At 26.8% G+C, this 12,336-nt stretch overlaps 2 protein-coding genes across 3 annotated transcripts; one reads left to right on the forward strand and one right to left on the reverse strand.

Annotated features, from left to right (window-relative positions):
* The first annotated feature begins 125 nt into the window (after positions 1 to 125).
* Positions 126 to 5,416, forward strand: LOC127283297 (uncharacterized protein C18orf63-like). The gene is made up of 7 exons (XM_051308057.1): positions 126 to 559; positions 648 to 783; positions 875 to 1,049; positions 1,140 to 1,257; positions 1,338 to 1,434; positions 1,515 to 1,778; positions 1,851 to 5,416. Exons 1-7 carry the CDS (start codon positions 423 to 425, stop codon positions 2,382 to 2,384), a joined length of 1,461 nt encoding a protein of 486 aa, XP_051164014.1. The 5' UTR covers positions 126 to 422; the 3' UTR covers positions 2,385 to 5,416.
* LOC127283296 (palmitoyltransferase ZDHHC8) lies at positions 2,764 to 12,218 on the reverse strand. 2 transcript variants are annotated; one of them, XM_051308056.1, is made up of 9 exons: positions 11,809 to 12,218; positions 10,757 to 10,875; positions 10,515 to 10,672; positions 10,059 to 10,231; positions 9,770 to 9,964; positions 9,548 to 9,692; positions 8,757 to 8,962; positions 8,393 to 8,569; positions 2,764 to 6,824 (listed from the first exon to the last, which is right to left on the reverse strand). In XM_051308056.1, exons 1-9 carry the CDS (start codon positions 11,898 to 11,900, stop codon positions 6,101 to 6,103), a joined length of 1,989 nt encoding a protein of 662 aa, XP_051164013.1. In that variant the 5' UTR covers positions 11,901 to 12,218; the 3' UTR covers positions 2,764 to 6,100. The 2 variants fall into 2 exon arrangements, with proteins under 2 accessions (XP_051164013.1, XP_051164012.1); XM_051308055.1 differs by having other exon boundaries at positions 8,393 to 8,581.
* Positions 12,219 to 12,336: the final 118 nt, after the last annotated feature.

The raw sequence follows: 12,336 nt of genomic DNA on the forward strand, positions 1-12,336 counted from the left end.
TATAAATTATAATCATTAAATGATTAATAGTTGTTAAATTCTTGACAAATTGCTATTTAAATATATTTACTTAAAAATAAATTTGAGTAATTAAAGGGAATCCCATTTTAAAAACACAACACATGCGCACATTAATATTTTTTGAGGTTAAAAAGTGTCAAAAGTGCAAATACTAGTGCAAAAAAGGCCGGTTCTTTGTTTAAAATAATTATTTTAAATCACTGACACATTGAATTACGTTAATTTGTTAATTAATAACTATTTCAATGTACGGTAAAAGAAATTTTGAATAATATTATTATTGAAATATGCAATAATAATATTTATATTTGTTGCTGTCTAACCTATATAATTATTTTTCTTGTTAAAAGACATGTAATAATTACTACAATTATTTAAGTGATTATCAAGAATCATTTACAATGAATTTCAATAATTTGATATATACGGACTTACCAAAATTTGAAAATCTATGCTGTATTCGTTGTATATTCAGTAAACATCAAATTGATCATGAAATTTTTATCAATGTTAAACACTGTCAAGTTATTTGCTGCAGGTATGAAAAAACATTTATAATTTCTTAATTTTATTTATAAATAATTAGTATATTTTAATATTCTAATTGAATTGATTTTTTTTTTCAGGGATATTATCAAATATTTTCCTACAGTAATAGCTTCACCAATTCCTAAAACAGAAAACTATGCATACATTGTAATGACGAAAGAATTTTACCAAACAAAAAGGTTGCAACAATATTTAGATTTTAAAGTAATAAATGTAAGTGATTTTTCTTTAATGATAATAATTATATATATATTTATTTAAAGTTAATAAGAAAGCATTAAAAAAAAACTTAATAATTTTTCAGTATACGAGTTTGCAAAGTGTAACAATAAAAATTTTTAAACTTTGTATAAAATACACAATTATTTATAATTTAACGCCAATTTGGAACAAATGTTATGAATATTTATCTAATGGGCAAGATTACAAAAATCTCACAGATGAATTGGATGCTGTAAAATTGGAATTAACCATTAAAAGTAAATTTAAATATATTTGTTTTTAATATTCAATATATTTATTTAATACTTTGAAATAACTTTGAATTTATTTTTTTAATAAACTTTTAGATGAGAAGTTAATTTTAAGAGTCACTCCATTGAGAATTAAAGTTTATCCATTGAGTTTAAAAACTGTTGATTCATCAGAAAAAGTTCTTCAAAAAGAAATAGTATTTCTTTTGCCCAGGTAATACATTTTATAAGTAAAATTTTTGAATTAATTTTTTGAATAAAATTTATGTATTTTTAAAATTCTTTATTTTTTAGTTTCCATAAATGCAAATTACTTGAAGTTACAAAGAACATTCCTAAAATGAGTCGATTTAAAAGTTACGACGTAATTCGAGATCACTGGAAACATATGGTAATTTAATTTTTTCTTTTTTTTTTTATATAAAGAATATTTTTTTTTTATTAAAATTGATAAATTTATTATATTTGCAGTATGGAATTATGTTGCCAAGAAATTCGGAAAATATCAATTACTATCTAGTCAGTACTTCACAACCTGAAAATCGTATTTTCGTTCATCCAGATCTTTGCCTACAAACATCACTTCCAACTATTATTAAGTGCAATAACAAAAATGAGATTAAAACTCGTTTTCTTAATGATTTAAAAGAGAAAGTTACTCAAATTTGTGGCAAGATAGTTTCATTTAACTATTATACTTCTGAATCTCAGACAAATTCTTTAGAAACAATGGAGGTAATTTTTATTTATTTCATTATCATTTTATTGAAAAAAAAATCTATATTAAACAAAAATTTTTTTTTCCAGACGTCAAAATCACAAAATTCATCGCTTGTTAAAAATCCTTGTTTTAACAGTACTTCAAATACAACAAAAACATTTAATTACGAGCCAAAAAGTTTGAAAAATCTTTTATTTCAAATGAATGTGAATTCACCAACAAAAAGCATGGATAGCCATTGTTCGTCATTTTCATTTCAAAATACAATTCAATCGAATAATATTCCTAAAACGGAAGTTTCACGAATTTATTCGAAAAAAGATCATGTTCTCAATTGGCTTCTTAATTCATGTAATTCAGAAGTAAGTTCCACAAATTCTGATAGTTTAAATAGTGAAAAAGATTTTGAAAAATTAAAAGAATCACCAATAGAAGCGAATACAATAATTGTCACAGATATTAAAAAGCCATTTATCAATTCAATTGAAAATAATTCAAACAGTAAGGAAGAATTAAAAGAATCACCAATTAAAATTGTGACGAATATTAAAAAACCAGTTTTACGTTCAATTGAAACGGTCAATATTTCTCTGCCAAAAATAAAAAGACGAAAATATTAGAAAAAAAATCATTGATAATGAAATCAATGTTCAATATACATATTATATATTTAAAATATGAAATTATTTTTAAAATAATTTTATAAGCAAGAAGTGATAAAAAAAGACATATTTAATTAAATAAAAAATTCTTAAATGGAAATAAATGTTAAATTTAATTAATTTTTAATTAAAAACTAGCCTCAATAACACAAGACTGTTAATATTTTTAAGTTCATATTTTTGTTGATAATAAATAATTTAAATTAAGTATTGTATTTATTTAGTTTTTTTGATTTTTAATGAAAGAAAAAAAAAATTTGTAAGTTTTTTTCAATTTGCGTAAGATCGTATGAAAAAAAAATTTCTTTTTTTTTTAAATATGAGAGAAAACAAAAGATTGATTTTAGAGTATTTATTTTTATAGAATAGCGATGATACGTGAAGTATCGAAATATATACGTATGTACATTGAAATAATTATAACGAGTAATATGTACAAGTACATCAAATTACAAACACTAAATATACGTCGCATCTTGTACATTTTTTTTTTTTTTTTTTTGTTTTGAAATCATTACCATTTCATAAAGATTGTACCGTTGTTCTCAGTGCTGAAACAATGGGTAGGATGCGTGATATATATATATTTTTTTTGAAAAATCTCCGTTTGGCACGATTTACTATTTGATAAGAATAAGAATTTGGTCAGACTCACGAATTCCTGAAAAAAATTGCAATTTGATCCACGAAACTTGATTATAGACTCAAAATTGGTTCAGTATCATTGTATTTTTTTTTTTTTGTTTGTTTATTTCGATATGCACTATTTTACTTTGACCCTTTCAAACAATTATATATGTATATCATCTTAAACTATTTTCATAAAAATTGTGATGTATTTTTTCAAATTAAAATAAATAAATAACAAAATACAAAAAAAAACGAAATTAAAATAGTCTTTACTATTTTTTTTCCGAAACTTAAGTATTTTCCGTAAAAAGGTTCATTTTGTATAAGAAATGGAATGAGTACAAAGAGAAGTACATAGCGATTGATTTATGCAATGTATATATTACAAAATCATTTTCATTTTTGTTTTTCTTTTTTATATATATGTATATGTAACAAAAAGTTTAAGAGTCTCAATTTTATTACATATTCATCAAAATCATTTTCACTCATCACTTGCATACTTTGAAAAATTCGTTTTTTTAAAATCTTATTTAAATAATTTTTTTTTTTTCTTAAAAAAATGTTTTTCATCATTTGAATCGTCTTCAAGACAAATATATTGTGATATTAAAAACAAATAATGGACACATTAATGACAATAAAAAAAAATATTTAACAAACAAGCAAAATAATGGTCTTATGTTTTACATCATTTACGTATAAATATCTCATTAAATATTTTTTCGTATATTAAAAATTTACTACACAGTTTCCACGATTATTTTACAAAAAATTTGTTATTCTATCCTGACGATGACTTAAGTTCGATTAAGTAACTCTCTTTTACTTGGACACGGATATTTTTTTTTTTTTTTTTATCTTCATTTGGTGAAAGAGAAAAAGTGAAAGAGGAAGATACAGAGAAAGAGAGTGAGAGATAAAAAGAGAGTTCATTGGGAAATATCTCCAATATTCACATCACACTTATTCGTCGAATCATATTTTTTGAAAAAAGTGTGATTGACTTTCGTGGTTTTTTATATATTTTTTTTAATCAAATCAATAGTCACGATTAACACTGTATCAAAATCTAAACTGACCTTATGTGTTAATTAAAAAAAGTGTTCAGCTCTTTTGACAAAAAAAAAAAATAAAAAGTCAGACTTTATCCAACGGCCGAGCTTCAGAATTTCCAATAAAAAGGAAATTATTAACTGATAACCCGTTTTGAGATCATTCTCAAGAAAAGGAAAAATAAAAAAAAAAGTCGTAAGAATTTCAGGAGTATTTTTTCAAATTCAGGATCTCAAAAATTTCTATTAATTAACAGAAAAATAAAATATAAACAATTTTCTTTAAATTATTCTTTAAAAAATTAAAAAGAAAGAAATTATTATAGAGAGTATACACTTTTTTCTTTATCATCACTTTGAATTTGTAAAAAAAATATTTTAAATGACTTTAAATTTTAAATTCATAAAAAATTGTTGAATCATTGAAAAGTTTAGATAAAACATTTTAAATCTTAATACTAAGTCGCAAGTTCATTATTAAAATATCTAACTTTCATTTATTTTTATACTTTCACTGTCAGAAATTGTTTTTGTAATTAAAAAACTGTTTTTACCAAGCGAAAAAAATAGTCATTTAAATTTATTTACATTGGAAATTTTTTTTGCCTTATATGTATATTGAATACTAACGAATATTATTATTTACGAAAAAATAAAAATTTATGATATTTATCTAATTTATAAAGAAAAATTTAAAAACGACCCGTTTAAATTTTTATTGAGCAAAAACTTCTCTACAAATTTACCCTGCGAATTTATCATAATCGTGTCGCTTTTAAATATGATTTTATAAATATTATTTAGATTTAAAAAATTTTATAAGATATTTTAGACAATTTTTTAATGAAAATATTTATCTATAATTTTTTTTAGATAAATTAAAATCAATAAAAAAATATCAATTTTTTCAATTCATGTCAGTTATTCGTTAAATGTTATGGTATTATTTTAAAAACCAAAAATGCCCTCCGACTATTATATAGAATAAGTTAAAATCTATTTTTAGAAAATATAATTCTAAATGATTTAAAATTCAATAATTCAACTTTTTTTTTTTCAATTTTACTTCGAATTTATTAATCAAAATTCATTAATTTAAAATTTTTTTTTAATGGCAAAAATAGCCAAAAGTATTAATTTTCTCGTGATTTTCACGATTAGCGCAAATTTCATAGAAAATACAAAAAAAAAAAAAAAAAAACATAAAAAAATACTTAATATAAAAAAAGAAGAAAATAAATATTAAAATAGATTAACCTAAAAAGAAACGAAAATTTTTAAGCAAAAAAAAAAAAAAAAACAGAACTTACAGAATTCCAAATTTTACTCTACAAAAATTCACGGCGATGAAAAAATCCTCGAAATTCTTCGATTTTTCTTTTTAGAAACATATTCTGAGTCTTGATCGATTTTGTTCGCGCACAGAGTTTCTCATCGTCAACGGAAAATATCCTAAATTGCACCTTTTCCTCTGAAAATAATTCCACACTCTTTTTTTTACGAAAAAAAAAAATTGTTCCTCCATCATAAATGAAAAAAAAAATGCATCACCAAATTTCCCGAAATATCCAAGATTTATAGCGAATAATTCGAGAAAATTGAGAAATTTATTTCTCTAATAGATTTTTAAATGGAGATTACTTTTTATTTAATTATTTTAAGTAGTTTCAAAATTTTTTTTTCTGTATTTGTAGTTTTATTTGAAAACTAAATTTCTTGAATAGTCGGAGAATTCTCAATTTTTTTTTTTTTTTAATTATTCGCTATTTATCTGGAATTTATTCTCCGTATCACTGAGTTCTCCGTATATGTATGTATGTGTGTTATGATTCATTTCGGCACTCAATATTTAGTATATAATTAAACAAAAATCTCGTATCCCCGCATTTTCTGCTCGCTGAAGCACATGATATGGAAACAGTCTGCAGATTCACGGACAACGATCTCCGGCTCTTTTGCATAGAATGGCGCGAAGATAAAAAGGGTGCGCTATACGGATATTTCATAATTCATATCGTAAACGCTTGCGCGATCAGGTGTTGGTGTTGTTGGTCGTTGTGACCTTGTGTCATTTGATGCGGCGGCGGCGGCAGAGACCATTTCCATTGAATCAGTCATTTCTAAAGCTCTAACAAAGCTCATTGGACGTCGTCGTGCGTCATTATTTGATGTTGGTGTTGTTGGTGTTGCCATTGTTTTTCGTTTAACTTGAGGCGATGATTGATGATGTGGATGTTGAGGTGGAAAAACAGGAACACCACCTCTCATAGCTGGATGATAAGGTGGTCTTTGTTGTAATGCCATTGCTGCCGCTGCATTATTATTATTATTCGCATTAAATTGTTGCGTGGGACTTGTTGGATTTGAACGATAATAATCATATGGTGGTGGACGTTGAGTTGGTATTGTGGGTTGATGAATCATTGTTGATGCCACTGGATAACTACCTGGTGAATTATCCTTCCACATGTAAACGCCACGTTGTGGTGAACCGGCAAGTTCACGAATATTATCAACTGTATTATTTGTTCGTGAATAAGGATGCTCATTACCCTGACGTATCAATTCACTTTCCGAAAGAAAACGTCGCTGTGGACTATAATTGCTGTGTGTACAGGCAACATTACACTGTTGGACGTCATAATAAGTGGGAGCATCATTCACACCAATGAAATCCGGCCGACGGACCTGCGTCGGGGTTCCTGGATTTGATCTAAAAAAAGAATAATGCTGAGATTTTTTTTCCATTACAATTAAAATTATTGAAAAAAACTAATTTAAAGGAGAATCAAAAAGGATTCGAGCTGAACAAAAAAAAAAAATTAGATATATATCAAAAACCCACAATGCGCCGTACAAAGTGAATACCAATACAAAGTATGCGAGTGCTGTTGAATTTGCATACAATTAATATTCTGGCGATTCGTACACAAAAAAAGAGAGAAAAAAAATACATAGACAGAAAGAATATTTAATATATAATTAGAGAGATATAATAATTAGAGCAGCGCAGCATTCCTCGTGAGAGTAGCGTTCTATCCAAGAAACGTAAAAAGAATAGCGACAGTTGTTTAACAAAATTCTGGATGATTTTTTTTTTCAAAATCGAATTAAAACCGCAATGATTTTTTAAAATTTTTAAATATTTTTCCATTAAAAAAAAAATCTCTACATTTATTCAGTCCATTTTCTAGCTCTATGCGAATACTTTTTCAAAAAATCTAAATAACTAAAATTCTTTTTCTCTTTATTTCAAAATTTCTATTCAATTAATTAAGGAAATTCCAATAAATTAAACAGAAAAATATTTATTTCGATCAGTGAATAAAAAAAAGAAGAGCGCTAATCGCGATTGATCGAAACAAATACCCTATTTAATTGAAAAGTATTTGGCACAGATAATTAACGACTAATAATGTGGATTAATGATAATAATTAATCATGATTATGATGAATGATTTTTTTCAATATGCAATAGAAGCGTACAATTGTAAACTACAGAACGTCCTCGTAGGATGAAGTTCGTGTTTACCTGCAGTAGGTCGCAACATGTTGGCAGAAAACAGCTCCTTGCAGTTACCACTCCCTGCAGTGGGACACAAACTTATCTATATACCACATATCTTTTTTTTTTTCTTTTTTTTTAAATGTTCGTGCAGAAAAAACTAATTCCTTCTATAGATTTATTTTTTGAGCAACTTTCTTTTTACGAGTTCTTTCTGTTTTTTTTGTTTGTTTGTTTTTTTTTTTTTTTGCTGTTGGAACAATATCCAACGAAAGCGATGTGCAGTAATATAATTATAAAAGTGAAGAAAAAAAAAAAACCAAGGGATTATCGTTTCAATTGCTCTTGCTTACAATATATACCATGCCCTATAAAGGGTTGACATAAAAAAGAGTACGAACATTATTTATCTGTTTTACAACGTGCTCGTGAGGTACAATATTAATATCCTATAGCGGCACTGTTTTTATATTAAATACCAAAATATGAGTCGCGATGCATGCAAAGCTAAATATATTTTACAATTAAAAAAAAAAATAATTATGCAGCAAGATTTTTAATCATTAGTATAAGAGTTTAGAATTATTTATTGGATTAATTACGAAACATTAAAGAATTTTTTTTTTTTATTGGAAAATTAGTTTAAATTGTTAGTGCACACTGTTTTAAGGAAGACTATTTTTTTAATTAGGAGGAAAACATCTTTTTTTATATATATTTAAAGGATCATTTTATAAATTTATATTAAAAAAAAAAAAAAAAAAAATCTACAATACCTGCGAATTGGACTGGAAATGGCAAGCGGGGTGGGTACACCGATGGCTTTGATTCGTTGCTGCATCGTTGGACTGGCACCACCTTGTCCCTGACCTCTCTGCGGACCTATTGCCGGAGATCCACTACCTTCTGGTGATAATGGATCTGGCGTGTGACTACGAGATCCATTCATTCCTCTGTAAAGATCGCTTTTTATACGAAAGTCAATTCGTAATGAAAAGAAAAGAAACAATTTTTTTCAAATTAATAAATTTAAAAAGAAATCTCTTTCTTAAAACATAAATTATAAATTAAAAAAAGAAAAATCGAAAATTAATCTTTAAAGTTATAAATGAATAATATAAAAATATTGTAATTTTGTACCTCGGCCTAGGATGAGGACTGCCTCTTGGCAATCCTCTTCCTCTCGGTGAAAGAGGATGTCGTGGAGAGTCATTATTCTCCATGGATGGCAGGAAAAAATTACTTTTCGATCCGTGCCTCTGCAACGGAGGTGTTGGCTCACAATCAGCTGATTGAGAAGCCGTTGGCTCCATATCCGTATCGGATCCATCACGACCAGGAGATAACTGTAATTTTCCAAATTTTATTATTATCATAGTTATTTTTTTTATATATCAATAATTAAATTAAAATAATTTACTTGGAATCTTGAAAAATTGGAATAAGGAGTCAAGGATAAAGACGCAGAAGAATTTTAAAATCAAAAATAATACTTTTTCTGACGTGAATTGTGTGTATGACTTCTGGAAGGTATTTCAATTCTGATCGTGTAATTCTAAATAAAAAATGAAACTAAATTAGAATTAGGAAAATTCTAAATAACTAAAAAGCGTTGCACATGCAATGCAGAATAAAACTACAATAATTCTCTATGAATTTCTAAATAAATCGAACGTAGTTTTTCTAAAATTCAAAAAAAAATAATTTTTATAAAATTATTTGAAATAATTTGACAAAATCTACGTTTGATTTTTAAAAAGAAATAACGTAATGTATACTGAAACCTGGAGCTGAGAGAAATTCGGAAACTTTATCACAACTCGGTTAACATCGTGCATATAAGGAAGCGTTAACGCCACCATCGACGCTGTAGTTACGTGATAATGAAAAAGGAAAAAAAAAAATTGGATCTACTATTTTCTAGCTCTTACCTTATTGTAAGCATTTGAACTGGCATTTCTAACACCATTGCTGCTATCCATGTAGGTTTTTACCTGGTTCTCAGTGGCGATGATCGAGATGTCGGACGTGCAAGCTCCGCGTCGTTTTCCTGAATACTTTTCAGGTTTAATTAAACTGCAAAATAGAAAAAATAATAAAAATTTGAACTATGTAAAATTGCAATTATTTATTGTTACAAAAAAACAAAATACCTCGGGAACTGCGGTCCACATTGTGTGTAACAGCAATTGTGCAAACATCCGCCAGAGAATGGATTGTGACCTGTATCAAATTTGCCAGTGACTTGTTCGTTTGTCGTGCGTCCTCTAAAAACGAGCACTACATGAAATCCAGTTAATCCAAATATTGGAATCACCAGTATCGTCACCACGCCCATGAGTACCATTCTATTTATCATATTAAGGAAATATTTACAAAAAATCACCTAAATTAAAAAAAAAGAAAAAAGAATTTAAAAAATATTTGGTCAATAAAGGATACGCGACTATTGTCTGAACTTCGCCTAGTTGCTGTTTATGTAGAAGGACAAAATAGAGGCAAAGTCCAAATATACTGAGCATATGTGAGCTAAGCGACAAGAGAAAAAAGAAGAAAAATCGGTAATTTCTCCTGCCTATGCAATTATTTAGCCATGGGCAATGATGATCGAATGTCTGTAATGTAGAAAAAGTAAATAAAAAAAATATATCCAAAGTAAATAATAGTATTGTATTCGTTAATTATCTTGGAAAAAGATTAGATTAGAAAATTTCAATAATGTAGGTTGTTGACGTTATACTTGAAAATTATCTTTCCAAGATAATTTATAAAATAGAAAACAATTTTTTCTTTACTATTTAATATTTTTCATTTCATATAATTTACTATATATTAAATAAATTTTTAAATATTTTGAAAGAAAGAATAATTTTAAATTGAATGAAAAATATTATTTACCTCGATACAATGATTACAAACACTACAATGAGAACAACGTGGTGGTCTGTAAAATTTGCATGTAACACACCATTTCATGCGAATTGTTATTCCATTGATTTCTACACTTTTATATAAAGGAGCTCTGAAATCATCTTCTCGATCTTCGTCTGGTGGAGCTGAAAATGAATATTTAAATTAATTTTTCTTCAAACTTAAACATTTTCTCTTTCAATTTTTTTATTTATCCTTATTTATTTTACCTTTTGGTATTACTCCTGGGTCCATAAACGTTGCCAATGTAAAATTTGTCAAAACAAAGAATGTAATAACACCTTGCAATGCAGGAACCCATGGATACGGTCCAATATAATACTGGCACCTAGAATATAATAAATAAATTATTTTCATTTATTAAAAAAAAAAGGTTGTTTTCAATTTTTCTGCAAATCTTTTATTCAAAAAGCCAAATGTCATTGAATTAAAGAATTAGAATATGCCTTAATAAATTACATTCATCTGTATAGATAATGTATTTTATTTTTTTAAGTGCTTCCTATATTTAGATACTCTCTTAAGAATTTTTCTCCAACATCAAAACTATTTATATTCTACATTCGAATAATTTTCATATTATTATTGTTATCACAAAAATGAATCAAATTATATTTTTCACTTCAATGTTTTAATTTATTTTAAATTACATTTGAAAAATAATTGCAAAATAAAATATCAACGGATTGTAAATAATAATAATAATAAAAAAAAGAGGCCTTTATTCTCTCGAGTTTGTCATGAGCCACTTTATTTATGAACGAACATGAACTAATTAAACGAATTAAAACTCGTTAAATAAAGTTCTTTTAAAAAGTCCGTTAACTTGTTAAAATTAATTTAAAAAATGCTTTTATTAAACAAATCAAAGATCTCAAAAAGATTCATTGCCTTTTTCAAGTTGACAATACGAAGAAATATACTAGGATTAGATGTTTCAAAGTCTTGTTTTTGCCTCTAGTTTATCGTTAACTTGTTATGGGCTTGTCCCGTTCATTAAAAAGGCAACAAAAAAAAAATTAATACGAAAAAAACCAACTTGAACACATGACACTCACATATCAAATCAACTGACATATGATTAATTAAGATTGAAATTAACCAATATTGAAAAGTGACATACGGAATTTTAATCTGTAACATGAAAATCATGTGAAATGTGGTCCATCGAGAAACAGGGAAGAAAAAGATTGATGTGATGTGCGCACACGGGCTCAAGACCAAAAAAAAAGAGAGTAAGAAGAGACGTGCAAATACTTACGGGAAGTAGAAAAAAAGTGTTGTAGTGCTGAGCAAAAGGGTCCAAGCGAATGTAGCTGGTAGACACTTAAATTTCACATCGTTTTTCGGCATTCTGTAGATTCCACTATCGTGATTTTAAACTAATTCGAGGAATTTAATAGGCAAGATTTTCGCGATTTCTGCTACCAGAAAACATGGCCGCGTCCATTGATAGTGGTTATTTTTGAGATATATGAAAACCGTTTAATGTGCTGCTTCATACTTCATACATTCGAACAACCATAAATCAATGAAACTCTCATCATCCATTACTTGAAACAATTGAGCAAAAACAATCGGAACACAATTAACAATCCAGATTTTTTGCAATCGCGAACCATGACACATTTGGCCCAGCACTAGTCCCCACCACACGCTATGTGGAAATTTCTCTCTTGATGAGAAATTTCCATTGAGAAATTAACATTTCTATATATTTTCTGGTGGGAAAATTTAATTTGCTCTCCACTATCAAATTTTTTAAAATATTTTTTATGTTTCTTTTTTA

This window comes from Leptopilina boulardi, unplaced genomic scaffold, assembly GCF_019393585.1.
Source record: "Leptopilina boulardi isolate dan_hultmark-lab unplaced genomic scaffold, ZJU_Lbou_2.1 LbouV2_31, whole genome shotgun sequence".
Classification (NCBI taxonomy): domain Eukaryota; kingdom Metazoa; phylum Arthropoda; class Insecta; order Hymenoptera; family Figitidae; genus Leptopilina; species Leptopilina boulardi.

What these genes read in the sequence shown, in the direction of transcription:
- LOC127283297 (XM_051308057.1), top strand. Translation starts at nt 423, where the DNA reads ATGAATTTCAATAATTTGATATATACGGACTTACCAAAATTTGAAAAT. An exon ending in TGTCAAGTTATTTGCTGCAG is followed by an intron (nt 560 to 647) that starts GTATGAAAAAAC and finishes TTTTTTTTTCAG; the next exon opens with GGATATTATCAAATATTTTC. An exon ending in GAGATCACTGGAAACATATG is followed by an intron (nt 1,435 to 1,514) that starts GTAATTTAATTT and finishes TTATATTTGCAG; the next exon opens with TATGGAATTATGTTGCCAAG.
- LOC127283296 (XM_051308055.1), bottom strand. Translation starts at nt 11,900, where the DNA reads ATGCCGAAAAACGATGTGAAATTTAAGTGTCTACCAGCTACATTCGCT. An exon ending in GAAGTTCAGACAATAGTCGC is followed by an intron (nt 9,965 to 10,058) that starts GTATCCTTTATT and finishes TATGATAAATAG; the next exon opens with AATGGTACTCATGGGCGTGG. An exon ending in AGTCCTCATCCTAGGCCGAG is followed by an intron (nt 8,582 to 8,756) that starts GTACAAAATTAC and finishes TCGTATAAAAAG; the next exon opens with CGATCTTTACAGAGGAATGA.